The 26720-nt window shown below is 56.1% G+C and overlaps 1 protein-coding gene across 6 annotated transcripts in view; it reads right to left on the bottom strand.

Moving 5' to 3' along the window:
• Window positions 1–1326: 1326 nt before the first annotated feature.
• Window positions 1327–26720, bottom strand: part of IQSEC1 (IQ motif and Sec7 domain ArfGEF 1) — a 369892-nt gene continuing 344498 nt past the window's right edge. For 4 of the 6 annotated variants that reach the window (XM_032842816.1, XM_032842819.1, XM_032842817.1 and 1 more), the window contains 10 exons: window positions 24235–24357; window positions 22745–22911; window positions 17721–17860; window positions 17215–17244; window positions 15505–15630; window positions 13984–14083; window positions 11431–11592; window positions 10493–10669; window positions 5038–5087; window positions 2289–3733 (listed from right to left, as the gene is read on the bottom strand). In XM_032842816.1, the coding sequence (XP_032698707.1) occupies window positions 3173–3733; window positions 5038–5087; window positions 10493–10669; window positions 11431–11592; window positions 13984–14083; window positions 15505–15630; window positions 17215–17244; window positions 17721–17860; window positions 22745–22911; window positions 24235–24357 (1636 nt within the window). In that variant the 3' untranslated portion in view covers window positions 2289–3172. Of the gene's footprint in view, window positions 1551–2288; window positions 3734–5037; window positions 5088–10492; window positions 10670–11430; window positions 11593–13983; window positions 14084–15504; window positions 15631–17214; window positions 17245–17720; window positions 17861–22744; window positions 22912–24234; window positions 24358–26720 lie in introns of those variants that run through there. The other 2 variants (XM_032842820.1, XM_032842821.1) reach the window with 2 other exon arrangements.

Here is a 26720-nt window from a genome sequence, read left to right as displayed (position 1 = left end):
GACATGACTTGATTGTTGTCCCAGAAAAGATCTTCAGCCACTTCTGCTAGGGTCTCCTGCTCCTGCCCAAAGGACTGTTCAATTGCAACGATTTGTGCAACTTGCGAAAAATGTCCCAAGTGTGTCCTGACAGTGGTGAGGGATGACACACACATCCTGCAGCCTATCCCAGGGGTGGGGGTGGGGTGGACGACAGGCCCCCACACCTGCGACTCTGTGGAGGGCCATGTCTAGAAGGAACTGTCCCATAAAAGCAATACTGGGGATGGCGGGGTCGGGTTGGGGGGGCCCAGCAATTTTTCTGAGGCTTTTGCTGCCCAAACGAGACTTGGCAGTGTGGCTCCAGCCTCCTTAATAGAACAATGTACCTTCTGGAAGCATCTTCCATGATAAGTTTATAAATATAACATATTAACAGTGAGGAAAACCACTGACTTGAGCCCAACACACTGTGTCCAGTTGGAAACACGGGGAGAAACGGAATTCATCCCAGAAGCGCCCTTTTGCTAGATCTGGCCCTGGGATGCCCCAACAAAGCTTTGGGACACATGGATGGTAGCTTTGGAGGTGAGGGTTCTGAACGGCCTGTGGAGCACGAAGGACGGCGATGGACAGAGCGCACCACCCTCACCCCCACCTCCCCTGCCGTCGGCTTTGCCCTCTTCTTCTTCCTTCGTGGTCATCCCTTCGGAAAGGGTAATCTGGTGCCAAACAGCCTGTATCTTTTCTGGAACAACCTCGAGTTTACAGTTAGACTTTACTATTGGTACAGAGGGTGAAGAAAAGCCGACATATTTCATATGTTATCACTTTACTTCAACTATTTGTCAACAGTAACACTGATATAGTCTGCAAATACACAATACATAGAGTGTGGCCTCGCAGGACTGGCGCCGGGTGGCATGCAGTACAATTCGACTTGTCCTGGTCAGAACAACATCCTTTAAACTGCAAGATAGAGAATGCCTCGGGGAGCCTGACTCTGCAGGAAAACCTAACAATTTAGGGGCGAGCGGGAGCGGGGAGCCTCCCACCAGCCCGGCCTGGACCAAATCGGACACACCCGTGCTGTTTATTTCTCTCCTTCCAGGCAGAGGCCCGGGAGAGAAACAGGACATGGATGGGAAGATAAAGGTGGGCAGGTTAAAGTCACACTTCCAAAAAAAAAAAAAAAAAAGGCTAAACTCTAGATTGCTGTATTTGCTCTCTGTGGAGATTAACAAAGTGCTCGGTTTGCAGATTTGCTGGTATGGTGACCCCAGTGATATGACAAAGGGGTGGGTGTGGAGGGAAATGGGCAGGACCCTGAACCACCACCCCCCGCCCCGCCCTGGTTGGCCCGCCGGGTGAGCTCCCCTTGGTCGTCCTGCCGTCTGGCCACGGCACGCCACGCCATCCACGGAGCGCGGAGCCCGGGGCCCGCAGAGTCCCGCACTAGCTTCGCCCTTTCTGAAAGGGCTCTCCACCGGGGCAGGGGCCGTGGGGCAGTCCTCGGGTCCCACGGCTTAGGAGCACAGCACTGGCGGCTGCAGTGGCTCGAAAGGCTGAAACTACAAAGTACGGCCCGTGGGTGACTCAGTCACAGAACCGGACGCATGTGGCGCCCGGCCCCGAAGGAGCGGATGGTGTCACCACAACATGGAAGCGACAAGAGCACAACTGAGAGTCATGTGATGCCCTGGCAGCTAACTGGACCATGAGAAGGCAGCAGGGGGGAGGGCGTCGCTGGCGAGGGCCGGCACTTGTCAGCCGGGGTCAGGGTGGGGGGCCACGGTGATGACACGGGGGGGGGGTTGTGCTAGCACACGGCCACATGAAATCACGATGATCACGGCTACCACTCAGAAAACAAAATGGGAAACACACACACCGCCCTGGGTTGCTACATGCTAGAATCAGCCTTCGGGCTTGCTCTGAGCGGTTCCCGGCAGAAACTCGCTCGGGGGCTGGTGCCTGTTGCGGTTTGGAGACAGGATGAGTAAGTTATGGTGTTGGGGAGACGAGGATGGGAGCTGGCCGTTTTCATGTTGGAGATGAACACTTCTGCCGTGGATGGGTGCCCCCCCTCGGAGGGCTCTGAATGAGTGTGCATTAAATCATATGCATACAAAAGAAATATGGATCATGGGAATTCACAGTTATCGCAGCCATTAAAGTGTCTAAGAATCTGTGTCACCAATATCCTCGAACAACCAGTTCCTAACTAGTTGTCCCGAGTTGCTACTGTAGATTTACTGCATTTTTATCTATTTGCTTACCTGAAATAACAGAGTAGTTATAATACTGAGTACTTAGGATAGTTTTCTGTTAATAAAATAAGGATTTATACAAAGCAATATTGGACTTTTTAAACAGTTAGATGCTATGTTACTTGGCACAGTTAGTAATGATTGCGTAAAGATTTTAGCCAGTCCTGGAGGGACGTCTCTTCTTTTTATGAAAATATGGAAGTATCTGAATTTGTTCCTAGCATTTACGTTTTTGGTTTACTCTCTCTCACACATTCATGTAAGGTACTGTCTTCCTATCAGGTAAGTGGAGCTCCTCATAAAGTCTATATTGCTAATTTTGTGGACTGAGACGTTTCCTTTCACACACAAATACTACCTATACAGTATATATATATATATATTTATATATTTATATATTTATATTATATAAAGTTTACTTACGTTATTTTCATCAACCATATCAGGTCTACTTAATTTTTTGCCCATTGTCAATAAAAGAGCAATAAATGCAGCAAGTTTGGGTTTTTTTGTTTTGTTCTGTCTCTGGTTTTTGTGTCTCATTTCTTCTTTTCCTAGGCTGGGTTTTCATATGTGTGTACAATTAGGGAGCAGAGCTGAGTGCTGCTTTGGGGTGGGGGGGCATTTCGACATCTATGTGGCCAGTGGCCCCAGTTTCAAGGCTGATGGTGGCCAAGGCCCACCCCGGGGTCGAAGTGGATGGAACCTGGGACGCCCAGGCTAAGTGCGATCGGGAGCTCTGTTCCCTACAGCGCAAGCCCTGTGGGCTCAGGGCATCCATCCAGGCCACGGGGAGTGGGGGGTTGTGGGGGGAGGAGGTGGAAAGAGAAGGGCCCTGGGTCTGGTCTGAGGCGGACCGCCCCTGGGCGTGACTGTGTGGTGTGCACTTGTCCCGCGGAGTCTGGGACCCCGTCCCAGGCTGTCTACACAATTGTGCTGATGCCGCTGGGTTTGGCTTTGCTGCTAGTAGGGGGCGGCGGGGCGGGCGGCTGCCCGTGGTGGTGCACTGCATGGCCCGGGTGGCCTGGGTGGCCGGCATGGGCCGAGGGCAGCGGTGGGTGGCTGTGCACATGGGCCCCATAGGGCGGGTGCCCCCCGTGGGGGCCGTGGTGGTACTGGTGTGCATGCTGGATGTGCTGGGGGGGGTGGTAGTGGTGGTGGTGGTGGTAGGGGGGCGGGTTCTGCTGCATGTGGCAGTACTGGCTGTGGTGCCCGTGCACCGAGGCTGGCGGCGGGCCCTCGACGGGCCCCTGGTGATGGCTGGCCACCACCGTGTGCGGCGGGTGGGGCAGGCCCGGTGGGTGGGGCGGCGGCTGGGGAGGGGCTGAGGGCGGGTGGGCCTGGGGAGGGGGCTTCCCTCTCTTACTCCCAAATAAGGAGCCCAGGAGGGAGGATGAGTTAGGCATAGTCTGGTGTGGGCGAGATGGACACTCTCGTGTTGATGTAGGTCTCCGGCGCATGTGAGGACTGCTAATGATGGACCCCTAAAAAGGAAATTCATAGAAATCAAAATTAAAAGATCTTAAAGCACTTATGTCAGAATGATTTTTTTTTCTTTTTCTTTTTTTGTAATGTAAAAAGTCCACCCACTGACTGCTAGGCCTTAGTTCAACTCACTGGTTGCCGAGGGCAGGGCTGGGTGAGGCTGCGTGAGCTTCGCCTCCACTCATGCTACTACTGGGGGGCCGGCAGGGACTCAGAAGCGGCCTTCCACTGAGAGACATGGGGAGGGCCAGGGCATGAGGGACCCTCCTCCGGTCTGGTCAAAGCAGCAGCAGCAGCACAAGTGTGACTTCTGCTCCCGTCCTGACACGGAAGGCGGCCTGAACTTTTGGATCAGAATGATTGCCTGGGGGTGCCTGTAAGCAGCATGTGCGGAGTGGAGTGGGGTGGGCTGGTGTGCATGAAGGACCCCGTTCCTGCTGAAACTGCATCCTACGCTCTCCTGGGTCCTCTCCACAGGTGCAAGGGCCAACTTTTCTGCCTGCGTGGGCCCCGAGGTTTCTGGGAAGCTGGTGGTAGGGACAGGAGGGGGGTTGGGGACCCTTGTTCTGGGTGGGGGGTGCTGCCTAGGCATTTCACTGCAGCTACCTACTGCAAACCAAACAAGGAAAAAGAAGGAAACAAAAAGGTCTGCAAGCTGAGGTTAAGATGTGAACAGTAATATAGAGATGGTTGGAAGATGAATGAAATCTCATGAAATCCACACGGAATTTTTCTTGCTCTCACGGCTCTCCTCCCCCGAGCTAGCTAAGCCAAGTCCATGGTGCCCTGACTGCAGACACACAGCAATCGAAACTCCAGGAAGGAAGCGATGGGGATGGCGGAGCATGGAAGTCAAGAGACCGGCAAACCTCCCCCCAGGGCAGCGTAGCTGGAGGGTGCGTGGGCGCCTGGTGGTGGTGCCTCCCCCCCAAGGAACAGTGCCGGCAGGCGGGGACCCTGAGGGGGGAGTGCCGGGAAGCCGGGATGTTAACCATGCTCGGAGCCACTGGGGACAGGGTTAAGCGGGAACTAAAACACGGAATCCAGAACCACCCCCCACCGGTCCAGCCCAAACAAGCGGTGAGAGGCACGGGCGATTCTGGGCGGGAGAAGCTGGCATGCACTGGGGCTGAGACAGGCGGGGGGGGGGGGGGGCGGGCGTGTCTGCGCCTCTGTGCAATAGGGGGAAGGAAGAGCAAAACAAAACAAAACGAAAACAGAAAAAAAAAGGACAACAGATATAAACCAAGGATTGGGGAGGCAACACACGACAGCCAGCTGGACGGAGGCGCTTCCTACTTACTTCCACATTGCTCTCTAGCGATCCCGCACTGCTGCGACGCCCTCGCTTCCCTGCCCAGAACATGCAATACCAGAGGTTAGACACGGACACGAGGCCGGGCCGCCGCCTGCCTGGCCCTGAGCTGCCACCACCGCCACCACCGCTGCCGCCAGCACCACTGCCGGCCAGGGTGAGGGTCGGAGGACGGGCACTGCCGGGAAGCTGGCGGCAGGGCAGTAGCGAGTTAAAAAAAAGGGGGGGGGGTGCGTGGGTGTTTAAAGAAAAAAAGGAAATGTTTTTCCAACCAGCCCCAACTTCATGCCCCTTCTGCTAGACTGGCAGTCCGATGGGGGCAGGGGGTGCCTCCAGGTGGGCTGAGGCACGCGCGCAGCTGGGAACCTAGCCGCCTGCTAGGAGGGGACAACCGGACAGGGGCAGCTCCTATGATGGCTCAAAGCAAACAAAACGTGGTCCTGCATAGCCGTGACTTGGCGTGGATTTCATACACGCATGTATATGCATATTCGTACATACATATACATCCCCCCACCTCACAGGCAGGGTGGGCTCGATGGTTAGGAGGAAACTATGCTTGGTGTCCTGTCTTTTCCTCCTGGGAAGCTCAAAGGTGCCCGTGCCTCTGGAGTCTGTTGTTTGGTTTGTGCAGTGCCCTGGCCAGGGGCAGGAGACAGGGGCAGGGCTGCTGGGAGGGCCCAGGGTTGTGCTTCCTGTCTGTGAGCCACCCCCGCCTTCAAACCCCAGGATACTACAAAGCATTCCATCAGCTGTGAGTGCTCCCTGCCAACGGCTTTAAATATCCCCAGCACAGGGCGCATAGTAGGCACTTGATACACGTTGGCTGTGTCCAAGGAAGGCTGGGTCTTCTTCTTGGTTCTGGAGGTCCAGGGCTCACCCTGGCCTCCCTAGTCCCTCCGGAGGCCATCTCCATGGATTTTGGCAGGACGCTGAGGTTGGCAGGAATGGCTGGGTGCCCAAGCTTTGGGGTCTGGTCTCCAACGGGCTCTCAGGAAGGAACAGAGAAGGGCCTCCCGCTTGACGTTCTGTAGGCTTCCATCTGTGCAGACCTGGCCATGAGCCAAGCATGTTTGTTCTTGGTCAAGCCCCAGGGCCACGCAGGTCAGGCATCCGCGCCAAGGAGACGGATGCTCTGGTTGGCCCAATTCCCGTGAGCAGGATTCACACTCAGGTCTGCCTGTCCACCTCTGGGGCTGGGAAGATTGGCCATGCTGCCTTCTAAGCTGAACCCAGGCTGAGCCTAGGAGCCTGGAAGATGGAAAGATTGCTACCTGCCTCTCTCTGGCCCACATCCTAGCCATGTGCTGGGTGGAGAGAAAACGTCTGTGGGTCTGTGGCATCCAAGTGTACTGGACCGTGCCTGGGATACAACCTTGATCCTGGGCACACAACAGCAGACTCGGGGCACATCTGGTCCCTTTGCTTTGCCTGCCAACCCCCAAACCTGAGTTCTAGCTGGGAGATTGCTTGACTCTGGGAGTGAGCTCTGAGAGAGCCTCAGAGCTCGCTCAGGACAGGGCCACATAGAAGATTAGGGCAAGAGGATTTTCTACAGGTTTCTGAGGACTGGGGAGAACCAAACAGGACCTGGCCCTTGTTCCTAGCTGGAAAAAAGATGAAGGTCACGTATCCTCATCTTCTGGCTGGTGTGAGAAGATGGGCTGACCTTCTTCCGTTCCTGCTTTTTGTCTCAAAACGGCAGTCCAGAGACATGGAGCAGGAGGAAGCCCTTTGGCTGGAGAGGTGATTCCACCTGGCGCTCCTTTGATGTTTTACCTTGGTTTCTGCATCTGTGAAATGGGCGTGCCCCTGCTTCCAAGTGGGCCGGACATGAGCATCAGACACTCAGGTATCATGGCACCATGCAGAAATGCCGAGAGTCAGGTCTCTGCTGTCTTTGGGATTTTAAAGTCAGCTCTCTGGCCCTTCTAAGCCTAGAGGGCTCCCCTGACTGAAAACTGGGGACAGAGGAAGGCCAGCCCACCCCGACTCCCCTGCCGGTGCCCAGCAATGTCTTCCGGTTGGCCGGCTTCTCCCACTGGGACTCAAGCTGGGCCTGGAGCTAGGTTTGAGGGCTCCATATGGTATCTGGTCTGAAGTAGGACAAAACCCTCCTCTTCTTCCTTCTCCTGCCCCCGGGAGGTGGGCCAGGCTTCAAGATGGTTTTATCTTGGATGTCTTTGTGTGATGTTAAGTTTCTTGGAATTCACCTTTTCAACTTCTGAATCGGCATGAGATGTGGGGTATCCTTACAAGAGCTCTCGGCAGTCCAGTCCCAGAGCCCCTTACTTATAGGCACACCCCACAGACACCTGCTCACTGTAGACCTGGGTTCGGGGGAGTGCACACAGAACACCCCATGTACTCATGGAGGCACTGTGTGCCGAGAAAGTGGCTCTCGCCCCTGCATCCACACTATCCCTCACCTGCACTCCAAACTCCAGGTACCCTCCCTTTCTCTTGGGATCTTACAGCAGCCATGGTGAGCCCCACCCCACCTGGTGTCTCTCTTAGAGCCAGATCAGGCCCTGCCAGGCCAATCAGGGCCAGGATCAGGAACCATATCCGGAAGGCGCCCCAGCATGGCTCTCCACATCCTCCCCCTGCTTCTCAGTGTCAGCACAGGGTACAGCAAGGGCTCTCGACCCAGGGTCTCACCCCACGGCCCTTACCGATGCTGGAGGCTGAGCCGGTGCTGCTTTGGACACTGGCCACCAGGAGCCACCAGCTCTCCCCTGGGAGGGCTGCCTTGGCACAGGACATGGCAGGTCTCCAGCTAAGCCCAGGAGCAATGACAGGGGCAAGTGGGTCCTATGGCCTCTGGGAGACAGCCTCTTCCTGGAGACTGGTGTTGAGTAGCTTGACCGGGAAGGGGCAGGAGGATGTGGGGCACTTGGCGGGGAGTGTCAACCATGACTTGACTGATCTGGGCCAGGGGCTAAGGCCCAGTCACACCTGTGTCCCTGGTCCTCGTAGGTCCTTGATTTCAGGCTGGTAGGACTCTGAAATGAGCACGGGGTCCCAGGCGAAGGAAGACCCTGTGGAGAGCGTTGGGCGGGGCCTCCCAGCTCAGGCCCATCCCTCTACCTCTCAGAATGTCAGGGGCTCCTGGAGGTCTCCTCGAGGTCAAGCTATAACTGCCTCTTGGGTCTCCAAGGTCTCCATCTGAGGTGTGTCGTCTCTGGAATGATGTGTGATCACAGCTATTCTCAGGAGTGGTGCCACGCCAACTGCGGAGTGCTAGCTTGCCTGAGGGGAGGCGGTGCCCCTGACACCTCGCCTCTTCTCCATGAACTCGTCTTGCTGAGGGCCGTGGTGGGTGGAGTGATGCTGCCTCTGGAGAGCGGCACCCTGACCCAGTCCCAGTCCAGGGCATGGAATTCCTTGTCTCCAGCCACAGAGCCCAGCATCTTCTGGGATGGTTGCCGACCCTGGCCAGCCTCCCTCAGGAGATCCCAAGTGGCCCATTCCTAGTCTGGGGCCATGGCAGCCACCAGCACTCTGGCACCTTGTGCCTCGCCTTCCCGGCTTCCTGGGTAGTGGGTGCTTTCTTCCCTGGGGACTTTTTTCATTATCTCACGGGAAGACTCTATCCCTAGAGGTTTTCTTAGTTCAGAATGCCTCAGTGACAGTGGGAACAGGAACAATAAACGGAAAGTAGCCAAACCTCAGAGCTCTGTCTGTCCCGTGGCCAGGGGCCTGGGCACGCAGCTCTCCCTGATCCCCAGGAGCTGGAAGAGACGTGGCTGGCAGTGAAGACCATTCTGGCCATGGTGGGAGCCTCAGTTTCAACAGAGCCACAGTCACTTGAGGGGCTGCACAAGGCCCCTCAGCCCTCTAGGCACTGCATCAGGGATCAAGAGAGGCCAGGACTTACCCACTGCACAAACTCAAACAGAGGCTCCAGCCCCCAGCCTGCAGAGGCCCAGAGCAGTCCGGTATTGTTGAGCTGGGTTTAACAAGCCATAGGGAAAACCAGCGGTTCTCAACCAGGGGCAGTTTTGCCAACAAGGGGCAATTTTTGCCCCCTTCTCCCCAGAGGATACCTGAAAATTTCTGGAGGCATTACTGACTGTTATGACTGGGGGAGGTAGGCCTGGGCTCCCGTAGGTAGAGGCCAAGGCCACTGCTAAATATCCCGCAGAGTGTAGGACGGCCCCCCACAGCACCAAATGTCAAGGGTGCTGGGGTTGAGAAACTCTGGGTTAACCCTCATGCTGGCAATGGATTTCTGATTTTTACCATGGGAAAAAAAAAAATATGACAAGACAAAAAAAAAAAAAAAAAAAAAAAGGAAAAAAGAACAAATGACCCCCTAACAAAAGAACAAAAAGAAAGAAAAAAACAACAACAACCCAAATTTCTGGGCAATGGCTAAGCCGCAGGAAGGCAGGACTGCTGGTGGGACAGGGATGGGATGGGGTCCCGGGCAGGCTCTTGTCATGGGGCCCAGAGCTGGCCACCAGGTAGTGCCCAAGGCAGGGTGGGCTGGGTGAGCCCTCGGGATGGGAGGGAGCCGGTTTCGGCCTGACAGGGTCTCTTCCAACAAACCAGGGCATATAATCAGGCTCCCAGGAGAAGCTGCCTGGCTAGATGGGACACGATAGACTGGGGAACACGGGGATAGGGAGGGAGGCCTGTCACCCACAGCTCCTCTGATAGCGATGCAGGCCAGGCAGGGCTGGAGCAACACTCGAGGGCGGCTGGCCTCAGCTCAGAGGACCTGGCCGGGCGAGGGCTGCCAGCAGAAGCTCCCTGAGGCTCTCTAGGCACACCCTCCACCCTGGGAAATCTGGGAGGCTTAGTGATGCTGCTGGCTTGGGTGTTAAGAGGCTGGCAGCAAATAAACACACACAGAAACGAAGAAACAACAACAAAAACCACAGTCTGCCAGGGCTCTCCCCTGATGTCCCAGGGGCAGCCGTGGCCACCACCTCGGGGCTGGATGAGGGGGGACCTGGGTTCCCCAGGAAGGGAGACCTGTGTGAGGGAAGCAAGACCAGGGACAGCAAGAGGGGGGCTCCAGACACAGTTTAGAGGGCTTCACTCCATTTCATTCATCAGCATAAAACACAGGGACGCAGCAGCACAGAGGACAAGGGACACATCCATCAGCGGGGCCTGGCTCGCTCTGTGTGAGAGCAGTTTCCGGAAAATAAATAAAAGGACAATGAAACCCCTAGAAGGAGAAAGGGAGAATGGGGGTAACCTCCTGGCTGTTCTGCCTTAACCAGTGGGTCCTGTTTCCAGAGAAGCCGGCTCTGTGTGGTCAGGTGTTGCTACGGTTTGGGGACGTTCACAGGGAAGTGCTCGGTTGGAACCCTGCCACCGCCACTGGCCGCTACCGCAGGCTCTTGCTGCACATGACGCTTGCCCCAGCGGCCTGGTTTGAGTCCTGTGTGCCCTGGGCTAGGAAGTGGGGGCCAGGCCGGGCTCTTACCCGCTTCGGAGAGGTCCCTCAGGGAGCTGCTGAGGGCACTGCGTTTGAGGCCCTCCCCGCCTGCGTAGCTGTCATCCAGGCAGGCCCGGCTCAGCGTCCCATTGCCCGACTCCTTCTTGAGGCTGGAGCACTGGGACATGCTGGGCCGCACGACGCCCTTCTGCTTCTCAAGCTCCGCTGAAACAGAGGAGGCGAGGGACTGGTGAGAGGGGACAGCCTCGGAGGCAGGCATGGGACCAGGGCCCTCCGGGCAGGCATGGCAACACACCCTGGGCTGAAGTCAGGGCCCAGGGCTGTCTTGGGAAAGAGAAGGTATGAATGCCGCCTTTCACAAAAGGGAGCTGGAAGGAAACCCTAGAAGGGAGGCTGGAGGGGCACGGGCCTTGGGGTCTGCAGGAAAGACAGTCACTTTGCAGGCCTCAGGGCAGACGAGGAGACGGGCCTGGTCTGAGGATAACCAAGGGGTAACCCGGCCTGGCTCGGGAGGGGGGGGCCAAAGGTGGAGATAGCCATGTGCCTCTAGGGATCGAGGCTTGGAGCCAGGAAAGGAAAGGATTATAATCCGCTCTGCTGGAACCCAGGGGATGGGCTTGGCTCTGGCCCCATTGGTCAGTTGGGCCCTGACGTGGAAGACAAATAATCACCACACCAAAGTGCAGAGAGCGCAGCTCCGGAACGCTGGGAAAGCTGGTCTTGTGGGATGACCGGGGAACCGGGGCCCTCGAGGGACATGCCGTGTGGTCCCACCAGCAGGATGGGCCTGGGCCACTGAAGCCCCGGCTCTCACAGGGAGGCCTCTGCCGCCCTGCCTGCCATGCAGCCTCCTCTGGCTTCGGGCAGGTGGGCTGTCCTGTCATAGGGCTGTGGGAAGGACGGGCGAGACCTCCCAGATAAGCCGGGGCTGCTGGCTGTCCCTCTCCAGGGGGCCCGCAACTTACACTCTATCCTGTGCTTCTCCATCTCCTGCACTTCGGCAATGGACTCCCGCAGGTCATCAGTGAACTTCTTCCGGTCTTGAGGATTGGGTGCATTGAAGTTTATTAACACTTTGATGTCTGCCCCGGGGACAGCAGATGTGAGCCGGATGCCATTGGGGTAGTCTGCAGAGGAGGAGAGGAGAAGAACCCATGGGTCCCTGTGTGATCTCTGCAATCTCCCTCCAGGTCAAGAAAATACTAAGAAGTCCGAGAGCCAGGCTTTCAGAGGACACGTCCAGCCGGGAAGGAAAGGCATCCGCAGAGCAGACCACAGGGACTGCCAGGAAATCCCCATCTCCCGACTTGGGTCCCTGTTGTTCCATCTGTAAGTCAGGGTCAGATCTGGCTGATCTAGGCAGAAGCCCCAGCCCCCATTCTTCCTCAGCCTGAAGGTCATGGAGCCTGGACCCTTCAATTCAAGGTCCCTGGTCACTGCCTGCAGCTTGAGAGAGTGTCCAGGGGGGAGTGAGAGGTAGTGTCCTGTGCTGGGTAGGGAGTCTTATCTGGTCACCTTGGACAATTCTCAGGGTACGCTGAGCTCTGTTCTCTGCCAAATGGCCTCCAGACCCTCGTTCCCTTACATGCATCATGGGCGTTCTATGCTCAAGGCACTACGCCAAGGGCAGCATCTTTCTGCTCAGACCTGCCTGGTGCCACTTCTGAGCTCATGGGGTCCCTGTGGCTTTGGCCCCTGGCAGCGCCTCTCTCTTCAGTGGGTGTCTGTAGGCTCTTGGCTCAAATACCAATCCCACTCTTGCTCAGACCTCGGTCAACGCTGGGAACTCAAACGCCTAGAGGTCCAAACATGTTCCCTAAATGTAGGAAGCAGACCCCACGAGACCTCAGTGCGACAGAGCGAGTGCAGAGAGGGGCATGCAGCCCAAGACCACCACACGGGAATGCGGGCCTAGCAATGCCAAATCCCAGTTCTTAAGAGAAGTCGACAGTAACCACAAGTTCCGTATGAAGATTTCAATTTCAGCTCAACAAATTAAAAAATAAATGTATAAATGGAATATAACATAACTGACCTGGGACTGACCCATGGCTACCACTCTGAGATCCATGGTATGTATGAAGTCATGTCCCGTAGAAATGTCAGTGTCAGCTCTGGGGCTCCTGCCAGTGCCTTGTGTCCAGGGATGAGGGCTGAGCCCTGGGAATCTAAAAATGATCATGGGGCAGCTTCTGCCTGAGGATTCAGTCTGGTGGGGCCACTGCTGTGAGCATCATGGCCACTGCCATTCCTTCCAAGCAGGGGCCTGCTCCTCAGGATGTGGGATCCTTCCTGGGGCTGCTTGGTGGAAACCGGGGCAAGGCAGGGTTCCTGGCCTGGGATATGGCAGAGCAGGAGGTAGGGAGATGGTATGGTCAGCGTCCTGGGCTCTTCGGGGGCACAGTGGGTGCCAGTTCCATTTAGGACAGAGAAGGGGTAAAGAGCCCCAAATGCAAGCCCTTAGGCCCCAGGGTTTGGGATGGCCCAGCCACAAGTCCCTGGAACTTTCTCAACCTGCAGATGGACAGCTGATCAGATAGATGGTAGCTTGGTGACCTGTCCGAGAGGATGAGGGCTTCCCTGATGCTGGAGATACCACGACACTCCACAGGTGCAGGCAGCAGGACCCAGCCCCTACCCCCCATCTCAGGAGGCCTGGCTCAGCCTGCAGTTCAGGGACCTCCAACAAGGACGGGATGAAGAGGGAGAGAGGAAGAGGGAAGGGCTTGAGTAATGGAGAAGGACGAGATCAAAAGAAGAAGTCAGGAGTGTCAGCTCCCCGCCAAACTCCCTAGGCCCCACAGACCACTCATACCCAGAGGAGACTTTCCAACAGCAGCTAAGCATAAATCCCGTTTCAGGAGCTGTTCTCAGTACTTCATGTGCATGTACTCAGCTAAATCTATGAGCTATCAGCCCATTTCATAGACAAAGGGAATGGAGCCCAGAGAGGTTACATGAGCCGGGCCACAGACCCGCTAAGGGCAAGAGCAGCGCTGGCTCCCAGGCTCTCCACCCAGGGCTGAGATCTTCTCCTCTACCTCCTCTCAGGCATGACCTCAATCTATTTGTTCACTTACGCTGGCATATCACCTATGCTGTTTAACTTGAGGTGTTCCCTGCAACATTTTATTGATGTAAATGCACTCTGCTCTAAATTAAGAAATCTCACCAGCCGTAAGCAGAAAGAACAGGAAAAGTAAATGTGATAACCATCGTGTACAATGTCACTAAATTCTTCCCTGTTACAGTTGCTTATCAGACCCCTGGCCTATATGCTGCTCTCCGCAGGTGACACAGGCCTGAGAGCATGCGCAGGAGAGCTACCCTGGGGTTCTGTCCTCGGGGAACCAGGCAGAAGGGGAGATCACTGGGGAGCACTGTGCTTCCTGATGACAGGGTGAGAGCTGTGATGCCGTCTCCCGCCCCACAGTGCTGTGGCCACACGTGGACGAGCACTCCAGGCCACATGCTCGTGGCCTGGCCGTGGCAGGCCTCCCCTCCCCGCACATACTTACACTGGTTCTCGAAGAGCAAGACCTGCATGCCGTACAGGGAGAAGGACTGTCGGAAGCTGTAGGTCACGGAATTCTTCTTTTTCTGGAAGATCTTGGTAACCTGCGAAGAGCCGGAGACAGAGGCTAAGTCCCATCACCTGCCCAGGCGCAGCTCTGGGAGCTCGGGATTCGAAGTGGGCCTAATGTCAGAACCCCTTCGGCGATTCAGCGGTCAGGGCAGCCTCTGGGGCAGGAAAGGGCTGCGCACTCGTGCATATCCTGACATGAGTGCTGGCTTCTGTTGCTACAAGTCCCAGGTGTCATGCTGGCTGGGAATGACGCCCGTCAGGCTAGCACAGAGGTGACAGGCACGGCATCCCCCAAGACCCTAAAGGTGCCAGGCCAGATGCTTAGGCCCAGGACCCCTCCTGAGCGCTCTGTCTGCAAGATTAATTTTGGGGGAGAAAACGGAGGCTCAGAAGTCTGAAGGAGGGGCGCCTGAGTGGCTCAGAGGGTTAAAGCCTCTGCCTTCGGCTCAGGTCATGATCCCAGGGTCCTGGGATCGAGCCCCGCATCGGGCTCTCTGCCCAGGGAGCCTGCTTCCTCCTCTCTCTATCTGCCTGCTTCTCTGCCTACTTGTGATCTCTCTCTGTAAAAATAAATAAAATCTTTAAAAAAAAAAGAAGTCTGAAGGAACTTGCTTGAGGTCAGGGACTCTTAACAAAGGATCTGAAACCCACAGGTCTGGATTCTAACCTCGGTTATCAGAGAAGACCAGCTGGGTCTCAGGCAGGTAGGGATATGGGGCAAGGGCCTCTAGCGAGAAACCTGTGGCATGGGAGAGACAGAGACCCAAAGGTTCGCCCTGCTACCTGCAGGGGCATCTTTATCCCCAGTGGCTAGCACCCATGCCACCTTTTTTCCAGGCAGGAGTGCCTCAGTTTCCCTTTGGGGAATCTCCTCTCTGCTACGTTTAATCCGGTGGTCCTGGGGCTGGGCAGTGACCCAGGCTTAGCCAGTGAGACAGCACTGCCCCTGCCTGGAACCCGGGAGTGGCTCGGGCATGGGCCCGGGAAGCAATGAGACCTTGGCTTGGACTCTTATGAAGAGAATCCCACTGGTGGCCAGGGATGCCAAGGAGGCCCCAGGGGCGGGGCAGGATAAAGCCTGCAGCTACCAAGGCTGACACTCCCTTCTTGGACAGAAGCTGCCTGAGGAGGAAGCCTGCACAGCTGAGAGACAGCCCGACAAGGAGTCCTGCTGACACAGTTTGAGCCTCTGCGAATAGTTGGGGCTGAAGGCCCAGAGACTCCTCTGGGCTTTTTCAGAAGCCAACGAAGCCCTGTGTTCATTGGCAGAGCCATGAGTTAGACTCTGCCTCTGTGAACCCAAAGACCGTGGGGCTAACTCCATCCCTGCCACCCACTCCCCACCCCCGAGTGTGCCTCTTCCAGAGATGCGGCCACACGGAGACCACAGCTGCAGGTCAAGGGTGCCCTGAGTCGCGCTCCCAGCCATGGCCCACTGTGGGGAACCACATACCACCAGGAGGTCGTTAAACAGGAAGATTTCTCGCTGGTGCAGTCCGAGTTTCTGAGGCTTATTTGGGTCTGGAACCTCAAAGAGCCGGCAGTAGCAGACCAGCCTCCGATGGGGCAGAGAGAGCACCTGTGTGGGGAGGGGAGCCCTGCCGTCAGCCCCCTGCCCCTCGGCAGGAACCCGGGCAGCACACTTGAAACCCAGCCTGTGCGCCTGGCATCTGAAAATGCCCTCTCCCACCAACCATGCATAACAGAACAGACACGTTTGGCCTCCTAGCAATTCTCCCCCACTCTTCCTCAGGAGCTCTCCTGAAGGGCTGTGGAAAGCGCCCCTGCTTCTAGTGATACCTCCTTTCCTTTCCTTCAGGCAGGTCCCAGACTTCTTAAAGCATCACGCTCATGTCGCAGTCCCCTCCTCCCCCCAGTGAGAAACTCACCATCCCTGAGTCCCCAAAAAGTGCCTGTCACAGACATAAGCCCGGAAGTCTCTGTAAAGTGTTCTCCAGAGAGTGTCTACTCTAGAGGGGAAAACTGAGGCACAGAGAGGTTGGGCAGCTTGCCTCAGCCACACAGCTGGGAAGTCACAGAGCCAGGAGCAGCTTCTGGGCCCCTTCTAGAGAATCCTCATGGTTCTGATGCCTGAAAAGCCCTGTCCCGAATCCTGAGCCAGCTGCCAGAGCTCTGTGGGGCCTGGCCTGGGCCTCTGCTCTGAACATGGCTAGCATGGGTTCATGTGCATCCCCGCCCTGCTGAAGCCCAGGGTACTCTCAAGGCCAGGGGCAACTTGTATGGTGTCTAAGGGCTGTGGTGACAAGCCGTCTGGGAGGCCCAGTCACGGCTCTGAGGGTCCCCCAGCTCACGAAAGAGGCAGTAAGTTAGAAAAGGGCTGGGATGTGCTGGGTATTGTCATTGCAGGCAAGGAGGGTCCACTCTGCCAACAGGTGCCCTGGGGCAGGGATGCCCGAGCTCATCTCACCCCTCGTTTACCAGTTTCTAAACCCAGTCAGGACAGGGATCCCTTTCCCCAGTCCTCAAACAGGGAGGGAACACATGGCCCAGGCTGGTGTGCTCAGGGAGTGGCCCTGCTCAGAGCAAAAGTGTGAAGGGGAGAGGATGGTGGGAGGTGGGGCTGGCGAGGTGGGTGAGGGTTGGTCAGTATCCAGTGGGCCCTCTCTGGGGGTTAGCTGGCAAGAGCGGAGAGAGGACAGTTTTGTGATACTGACTCCCGCAGCCCGGGGCTGCCTGCTGAGAGGGAGAGACAGACATGTAAGGCATGTGCCATGTGCCTGCCAGGCTGGTGTATCTCCAGGTGCTCCTGGGGTGAGCAGGCACACTTGCTCCAGGCCATGGCAGTGGAGTATCAGGGGTCAGAGCATGGGTGGGGTGGTAAGGGTCGTCTGTTTCAGGCACAGTGCCTCTGGGTCTGGGGATAAGCCTTGGCTTTAGAGCTCTGCCTGCAGGAGAGGGAAGGAGACTATGTGCTCTGGCCTGCTGGCCCAACCCTCCCCCTGGGCCCGCAGTCTCTGGGCCTGCAAAGATTCGAGGCTGGGATCATTATGCAAATCAAATTTCTCATCGCTCCAGAAATTAATTCAAAAAGTTAGAATTGTGGATCCGGGAGCCAGGAGATTGCAGTGATCTGAACAAAGGACACGGGGCCCAACCCTACGGCGCGCTATCAGCCAGAATATAAAAGCAAAAGGATACTCACACAGCCAAGCCCGTGATGCAGGGATCCAATCTAAGCAGGAAACATGAAACAAAGAAAAAAAGACACCAATGATTGAAGAAATGCACCTGGGCCCGGAGAGAGCTAACAGGACGACATCCAAGTAGGTCAGCACCCCTCCTGTGGCTCCCACATCCTCTGTCCTCTGTCCAGACATGCCCCACACAGTAGCTGGGGAGACCTTCTCGCTGCCAGAACCCTAAGGCAGCAACGAAGGCATTCCTGGGCCACCAAGGGACCACTGCACAACTCTGGCTGTTGGTTTCTTAAGAGCCGCAGGCTCTTTTTTAAACAGAATCCAGAACCAATGGCTGTTACTCCCAATAGCAGGAGCCACCCTACACATGCAGTTATTCCCCCTAAGGCGCTGGGTTCCAAATGGCATCAGGGCCGCTGTCCAAAGCCGCAGCCAGTGAGGTGGGCCAGGGGTCACATGAAGCGGGGGTGGGTGGGAGTGGGGGAGCCAGGGACACTGGGTCACCACATACCGGCTTCTTCCCCACGATGAGCTTCTCCACCTTCTGCACCTGGGACACATGGTCCTCATTGGTCTTCAACTCCCGCTTGCGAATGCGCTCGTAGATCCCGATCAGCATCTCCCGGGGAATGTCCTCACCATCGTCCACACCTGGGTGGGAGAGCAGCCGCCAGGTGTCAGCGAGGGCCGGGGCCTAGGTGGCGGGGCACCCCTCTGCTTCGGGCCCCAGGCTCACCCCTCATTTACCAGTTTCTAAACCCAATCAGAAGAGTGATCCCTTTTCCCAGTCCTCAGCAGAACTAAAGGCTCTCTGGACCCACACCCTCGAACATCTTCAGTCCATTACAAAGTGTCTCAGAATCCTTCCACCAGGACCAAGCCAGCACAGCCAGGCTCCAAGGCTTTATGAATATCAGCTTGGTAACAGGCCTGGGCTCAAGTTCCTGCTTGGTTCCCAAGTTCCTGACAAGCCACATGACCGAGTCCCTGAGCTGGGGGTCCTGTTTCAAGTGGGCCACCGAGACCACTGGTGGCTTCCCAGAGATCTTGTGAGGAGGCCAGAGCAGCCTTGGTATTTCCCAGAAAGTGCAAATTCCGTGCACCTGCTGCTAGCTGTCATCCCATGTCACATGGCACAGAAGCTGGAGGCCTGGCCTTGAACCGGAGTTGTTCTGACAACAGGCATGTACTCTTTCTGCTAAACCCTGAAAAACTGCTGTGAGGAGAACAGCCCCACTCAGGAGAGAAACCCAAACCCACACCAGTCCTCAGACTGCAGGCTGGCGAAGATCCGGGGGTTTGGTATTGGGCACTGTTGATGAAGCTGTGGGAAAGGGCCTCACACACTGCAGGTGGGACGGGGGCCTGGTTCCGCCCCTGCCCTGGACCACTAGCCACTGGCTATCACAGTTATAAACTCAAAAGCCTCTGGGCCACTGATTGCATTTGGGGGAATTTATCCCGGGGGACAGGCTCCACAGACAAGGTGACTCATTGGAGCATGGTTTCCAAATAGTGGAAGACTGGAATTCACCCATTTACCCATTCACAGGAGACCAGTTAAGCCATCACAGCACAGGAGGGCAATGGAATATCACACACCTGCCAGGAAAATGAGCAAGGCCATAGGGAACCAATGTGGAAACGTTCTCTGAGATTTGTTAAATGAGAAAAGCAAGGTGCCAAAGGGACGAGGGTGAAACCAGTCGGGCATGTTGGTACGTGTGTGAGCAGGGAAGCTGCGGGCAGTACATCAGGGACTGAATAACGTGGGTGCACAGGGAGGGATGGGAGGGGCTCCGCCACAGACCTTTCCTACCTTTTTTTTTTTTTTTACAGACTGTTTTTTTAGAACTGTTTTTTGTTTTGTGTGTGTTTTTAAAAGATTTTATTTATTAGTCAGAGAGACAGAGTACTCGTATAAGCAAGGGGAGGGGCAGAGGGAGAAGCAGGCTTCCTGCTGAGCAGGGAGCCGCATATCCCAGGAGCCTGGGGTCATGACCTAAGCCAAAGGAGACACTTAACCGACTGAGCCACCCCTGTGTCTCTAGAACTGATTTTTAGAGCAGTTAAGTTCACAGCAAAATTGAGGGGAAAGCACAGGGATTTCCCTATAACTCCTGCCCTCCCAGCCACGGATCTTTTACATCTCCATAGTTTTGCCTTTTCTGGAATGTCACATAGCTGAAATCCTATGGTATGGGGCCTTTTCAGACTGGTTTCTGTCCCTCAGTAATAGGCCTTTAAGGTTCCTCCAGGTGTTCTCATGGCTGCATAGCTCATTTCTTTCTATTTCTTTTTAATTTTTTTTTTATTTTTAAAGATGTATTTATTTGACAGAGAGAGAGATCACAAGTAGACAGAGAGGCAGGCAGAGAGAGAGGGGGAAGCAGGCTCCCTGCTGAGCAGAGAGCCCGATGCGGGGTTCAATCCCAGGACCCTGACATCATGACCTGAGCTGAAGGCAGAGGCTTAACCCACTGAACCACCCAGGCACCCCAGCTCATTTCTTTTTAGCACTGAATGATATTCCATTGTCTGGATGAACCACAGGTTATCTATCCGTTCACCTACCAGAGAACATCTTGGTTGCCTCCAAGTCTTGGCAGCTGTGAATAAAGCTGCTGTAAATATCCATGTGCAGGATTTTGTGTGGACACACGTTCTCAACTCCTTTGGGTAAATACCAAGGAATGTGAATGCTAGACTGCTTTACTTTCTGTTTGCTTTTTTTTTCTATCTATGTGAGGATAATACCCATTCAAAAAATCAAGCTACAGAATTTAAAAATAAATATCAATAAAATAAAAGCATTGCTTGTCTGGCTTCCATGCCGGTGAGCTTCTCCTCCCCCACCCATCTTCCAATCCCCAGAAGTGCTCCTGCTGCTGGACCTACTGGGTGACCTGGGGTGAGCAATTCCAGAGAACAAATGTGTCCAGTGTATGCTGGGGCGGGGGAAGGCTTCCTCTACAAAGAAAAAGCTGGATGTCTGCCCAGTGCAGTGTACCAGGTGGGCTTGGAGAGACCAGAGTCCTGCCCCCTCTGACATGCACCTGCTGTGTGATCTTGGGCAGATGCCCCCTCTCTCTGCCTCGGTTACCCTTCTGGAACATAAGGAAGATGCAACAGAACACTCCCGAGTTCCTGGCTGGAAAAGATGGGATTTGGTGGGAATGGCCTGGGCTTAGAAGATAGAACCAGCAGCTTGATCTGCTGAGCAGGGAGATGATAACGCCCCTCCCCCCCCCACCAACCACAACCCCCAAGACTGCTGGGGATGGTCAGGCGCAAGGGCGGATATACACCGCAAAGCCACTGATATGAGGGCGGCTGTCTGGCAGTATCTGACCCAGGAACCCCATCTCTCCCCTGGCCTTCTTTCCTCTGGGCTAATCATTTCTGGCTCCCCTTGTTGTTCCCCATACAGGGAGGGGGTCCCAATTATGTGGGTGAGGTTTCCAGGCAGAAAAAAAAGTCACAGTCCAGTCATGAGACCCTTAAACCCCCCTGGGCTTGCCAACAGCATATAGCGAACAGCCTGTATCCTGCGTCCTGGGGCCACGTGGGACTCTGTGAAGACAAGACTCAGGCTCAGAACTGCGAGGAGTGAGGTCTAGGGCCGATGTAGGAGCGCACATCGCTGCCTCATCAAAGCATCTGCTGGTCGAGCTCGTGCGCTCTGGGGCTGACTTGACATTAAGTAAGTTCCCAGACTCCTTAGCTTCCTAGAAACTCTAGCTAAGACCTGAACTCCTTGGGGCCCAGGGATCCCCCTAGACCTAGCAGAGGGCCACAGACCCTGAGTGCTCAGTGCAGGGAATGGCCATAGCCTGGGTGGTCTGAACGGACCGGCCCCTGGGCTTCCCTGACGCCCCAGCTGGGAAAAAGGGGCAGACCCGTCAGCTCTGGGTGGGCGTCCCCTTAGCCAGAGTGTTGCAGGGGTGCCCACCACCAGGGGGCGCGCGAGGACAGTTCAAATCCCAGGAGGGCCCTCCTGTCCCAGGAGAGGGGGTGACAGAGCAGGGGGGGCTTTGCAGGAAAAAAAAAGGACAAGAAAAGTACATTTAAATGGCTCAACAAGCTCACAAAGTTGGACTTGATTTAAACCAGCTTTTTCCTTTCTTAAAAACATGACACCCGGGCGCCTGGGTGGCTCGGTGGGTTAAGCCTCTGCCTTCAGCTCAGGTCATGATCTCAGGGTCCTGGGATCAAGGCCCGCATCGGGCTCTCTGCTTGGCAGAGAGCCTGCTTTCTCCTCTTTCTGCCTGCCTATCTGCCTACTTGTGATCTCTCTCTGTCAAGTGAATACATAAAATCTTTAAAACAAACAAACAAACAAACAAAAAAACAACCCACGACACCCTCAGGGGCTCCTGGGAGGCTCAGTCCGTTAAATGACTGACTGACTCTTGATTTTGGCTCAGGTCATGATCTCAGGGTTGTGAGACTGAGCCCCTGTCAGGTTCCACGCTGGGCACGGAGCCTGGCTAAGATTCTCTCTCTCTTCCTCTGCTCCTACCTCCCTCTTCCTCTCTTAAAAAATGTATGTGCTTGTGGTGTGTCTATCTATACACATATACATGTGTCCGTGTACCTGACATGCTTTCTGAGGGGACCTCGGCCTGCTGCAGCTGCTGTTTCCCCAGGAGAGGGACACAGACCCTCCTCTTCCTTCCAGGGACTCCAGGCACATGAGGACATGCTATCAGCTAACACGGTGCCCCCTGGGAGACAGCTGTCCCCTTTTCGATGCCTTTCCTCCTCCACAATGATACCAGGAAGGCCTCCCTTCCCCCTACCCACTTTAGCAACTTAGCCTTGGGGCCTGGCCAGAAGCAGCTCTGGTGCTCTTGTCCACTGAGTTCATTTTTATAGTGACTGCCTAAGTGCAGTGAAGGATACGGGCTTCCTGTTTATAGTGATGTTGGAAAGTTCCTCTAAAACACACACACACACACACACACACACACACACACACACACACACTGAGGCAGGTCCGTTTCATGAGGAACACCAAGCGTAGGAAAGAGGGGCACAGCAGTGATGGGGACAGCGTGTGCCAGCCCCTCTGCCTGGCCCTCGCCTGCCCAGGATACCCAGCACCAGGGCTCCCGACTTTGCTCCTTCACATTCCCTGATCTGGCCTCTGGGGACCATAGTGGGCCCTCCCGTGCTGGGTCGAGGTTTCTTAGGCCTGGCCCCTCCGTCCCAGCACCTCTACCTGTCAAACCCCTGTGCATCCTTCCGGAACAGGCTGAAAATGTCACTTTCTTCACAAGTGAGGTTTGTGGCACCACGAGACCCAGTCTGTGCTCCCACCATGTATGTCACTGTTACAGCAGTCAGCCCTCTTCAGGGTCATTTGTGCTGTGTTTGTGGAACCAAGGCTCACCCTGGGTGTCTGTGGCAAAGACGGGGTACGTGGTACCTAGTCCCCCGCCCCTGGCTCTACGTTGTGCCTAGCTGGGCCTGCACTCAGAGGGCGTTGGAGGGACAGCTGTATGCCGGAGCCCAGGGCCCAGGGCAGCTCACCTCGAAGGTTCTTAACGAAGTCCTCCAGCTTCATCTTTCGCTCAGGTTTGACGTTGGGACTGTACATGTCTGTGTTGAGCAGGATGATGGCAAACGCCAGGATGAAAATGGTGTCTGGGTTCCGGAACTGCCGAACCACCCCGGGGTTGCAGATACAGTACCGCTGGCTGGGGTCCGGAAGAAGGAGCAAGATCAGGACCTCCTCAGTCAGGGCTGGACGCGGGTCTGCCCCGCCTCAGGACAGCGCCGCTGCTCAGGCCCCGATGCTGAGGAGCTGAGGCTGGTCACTCTGCTAGGAGACTTGGTTTGCCCATCTGGTCAATGGGGGTAACACCCGCTCCTCCTTATGCTAGTTACACTTCAGCCATCTGTCCTCTACCTGGCGATGGCTGCTGAGGGAGAGGACTGCAGCCTCCCATCTCCCTCGGAATTGGAAGCAGCCCAGAAGGTGAAAAAGTTCCGGTCAGTGGGATATGAGCAGAAGGGATGTGGGCATCTTTAAGGCTGTAGTTAAAGGGCAGAGTCCACTCTCTTCCCTGCCTGGAATGGGGGTGCAATGGTGTGTGCTGGACCTGCTATCTAGGATCCTGAGGTGAGAGGAGCCTGGCTCAGGGAGGGGGTGGGTGAGGTGGGCAGACTGGAGAAGAGGAACCAGGGCGTGACCAAGGCAGGAGCCACTGGAGCTCAAACGACCCAGGCTTCAATCCTGTCTTCTCCATTAATGCCGCCACCTCCAAGAAGTCCTCCTGGAAGGAAGTACCTGAACGACCCCCTCCCAGGGCCCCAGGGTTGTCCTCCTGCTGTGTCCTCATTCCCTACGTTGGCCCCACCGCTGGTGATGAGCCCTGAGGGCTGGGTCAGTGGCTGACTCTGTCTCCCACACCCTGCTCGGGCATGAGGGATCCTGCCCAGCCACTGTGCACACAGTCCTGGGAAGAATGAGTGTGGGGTGGTAGCCGACCTTGACTGTGGGCTCTCTCTTGTGCCAGGCACTGGGCTAAGTGTGCACCCACACCCAAAGTGGTTTAGTTCTTCCACTCTAAGGTAAGTGTTTTTTATGATCCCCACTCTATAGGCAAGGACACGAGGCACAGAAAGATTAAGCAACCCGTGCAAAGTCACAGAGTAAGTAAGTAGCACAGTGGGTGTTAGAGCCAGGCCAATCGGCTCTGCAGCTTGTGTTCTGAGTCACTGTGTGAGATGGGCTGCCCTTTGTGAATGGGCAGCCAGTGACGACACAGACTGATGAATGGGTGATGCTCGTGAGGACCTGGAGGGACAGAGACTGTCCAAAAGTCTAGTTCTAGAGATAACCAGCGCAGGACCTGGCATACAGAAGGGGCTACTTACTACCTCATCCCCCAGGCAAGTTCAGGGCCACCTGCCTTGGGGACAGGGCTGGAGGGGGTATTTGGGCCCTGAGCAACGGGCCTCAGAGCCCGGAACCTTCCTCTTCCTGACACCCACCCATGCCCCGCCCTGCCCCCAACCTGAACGCCTCGATGAGCCGCTCCACCTTCTGAGCCTCCCCTTGGACCCGGATGTGTGCCTGGAACTTCCTGAGGGCTTCATCTAATTCCATGGCAGAGAAATCCATCTCATCCACCACGCAGCTGAAACGAGAGACCACGGCCCCATGAGGGTCTGCTGCCCGCGCAGTCCCTGCTGGACCTCCTGTTGGGGGCAGAGCACCACGGGAGCCCATGCAGGGCAGGCCGTGAGCTGCCCAGAGCCAGGGAACCTGGCCGCTTCTTGTCCAGAAGGGCCCTCTGCCTGGCTTCCTCCGATCACGGAACACTTCAGATTACAGCCCAAAGACCCCTCCCCACCGTGCTTCTGGGAGAGTATATAGACCCCCGGAAACTATAGGAAAATGTTGCTGAAAATCTCTGTAATATTTTTTTTTTTAAAGATTTTACTTTATTTGACAGAGACAGAGATCACACGTAGGCAGAGAGGTAGGAGGGGGCAGTGAGGGAGAAGCAGGCGCCCTGCTGAGCAGAGAGCCTGATGCAGGCTCGATCCCTGGACCCTGAGATCATGACCTGAGCCGAAGGCAGAGGCTTAACCCACTGAGCCACCCAGGCACCCCTCTATGAGTAATTTTCTACAGAGGACCAAAGCCTGTGGTCTCTCCTCCGGGCAGAAATAGCTTGCAGCACGGACATCACACAGGGTGCAGCATGCCTGTCCCTGCTTGAGTCTTCTCGCGCTGTCTGTGAGGGATGCCAGCCATGTGCTCCCATCTCCTCCAGGAGGAGGCAGAGGCTGGCCGCTGGCCTGTCGGGCAGTGACCGTGCACTGAGCACATCTCCCCATGCCAAAGGGCCTGGGGAGAGCTGCCTGGGTTTTGCCAGCTGTCTTTCAAGGTGCCTCTTGGAGGACCTGTGCCATACTCATCTGCCAACCTGCCAATGGGAGCAGAGCCTGCAGAATCGGCTGGTAACTGGGTTTTGTCTGGTTCCCCTCATCCTAGCCCTGCCCTTCCGAACGCCGCGCTCTGTCCTCTGACCCAGATCCCCGAACAAAGGAGGTGGTGTCTGTCCCAGGGACCCACTCAGCAGGCTGTGGTGTCCAGTGGATCTATGTTTAACAAAGTTGTGGCCACCCCTGGGGACACTGTGGAGGCCTCGGCCGTGAGGGGCCTCATCCTTGCTGCCAGGGCCCTTGCTCTGCTAGGTCCGATGGGTTTGGACATAAACAGTAGTGCCCCCGACCTTCTCTGAGCGCTCATGGCTCTGGAGGAGCCATCCTTCAAGGCTGCTGCTGAGCATGTGGGGGAGGGCAGGGGCCACACAGGGTATAATTTGCTGACTAGCCTCTGAGCTGGACGCCTGGTGTTGAGGGTCGGGGGTGTGTGGGGGGGTGAGGATCGCTGCTTCCTGAGGCTGCTGCTATTTTCTGATGGGGGAGAACAATGCACGGATATCCTACGGACCAGCAGCTAGCTTGGGGGTTGGGGAGAGCCTGGGGGGAGCACAGGAATGGCTGCAGGGGGTGGGGGGCTGGCCCAAGACCGTCTTAGGCCCAAGCCACTAAGGACCTCATCTGTTTCCCCCTGAACTGCTTCCTGAGGCTGGTTTAAAAGGCAGGAGAGGAGGCACTAACCCTACAAACAAAGCAGCAGGTCCCCCGCCCCCCCCCCCCCACCCCCGGTTAAGGGCCAGAAAAGAAATGGCAAGTGGGGAGAAGGCAGCCCAGGTGGGCACGCCTGGCCAAGGAAGGGCACAGACGCCATTCTGCTGGGTACTAGCTACAGCAGCCGCCAAAGGCTGTGGCTCACTGCGTCCTGTGCGTCTGTGCACATGCTGGGTATACGTGTGACTGAGTAAGTACGTGTGCCTAGAAGTCTACGCGTGTGGGGGTGGGGAGCACCCGGGCCAGCCCTTCCCTGAGCCCGGGGTTTCCTCACTTGTAAGAGGCCTCAGGCAGCTGCCCGCCTCCTCCCAGGGGCGGCTGCAGACACAGGCACACAGGTGGCCGTGGCCGGGCTCTTCCTTACAGCGAAGACGCCCAGCCCCAGGAGGCTCACTGCCCACCCCCTTGGCTTTGTTCTCTGGACGATGCAAGGCACTGCCCTTGTTACTAATGGTTTGCTGTCTACCCCACTTTGATTCTGCTCCTGGTCTACATCTCGGTGTGTAGCTGCCTGGTCAGAAATACCCTCAATGACAGGCCTGGAGATGCTCCCCCAGGGGCCCCGAGCCCCGCTAGTCCGTCCTATCCCACAGCTTTGACCCCTCCTCTGTGAAAGGGGCTTAAGCTAGACCCGACACCCACACCCATGTGTTTGAGGATGACGCAGGGCCAGAACACAGTATAAACCCAAGGGTCCAGCTACTGGGGGCCTTTCTACTTAGGGCAGTCTCAAGGAGGAATGGAGAGATTTGGGGTACATGTTCTTGAAACTATCAGCGGTTTCTAGGGAGCAGGAAACGGATTTTCTGCAGAGTTCCAAGTAGCTGGGAAGGTGGTG

The sequence above is a fragment of the Lontra canadensis genome, unplaced genomic scaffold (genome assembly GCF_010015895.1).
Source record: "Lontra canadensis isolate GAN:19392208 unplaced genomic scaffold, GSC_riverotter_1.0 scaffold133, whole genome shotgun sequence".
Taxonomy (NCBI): Eukaryota; Metazoa; Chordata; class Mammalia; order Carnivora; family Mustelidae; genus Lontra; species Lontra canadensis.
The sequence above is the reverse complement of the archived record's forward strand: the minus strand, read 5'-3'. Positions and strand labels throughout refer to the sequence as shown.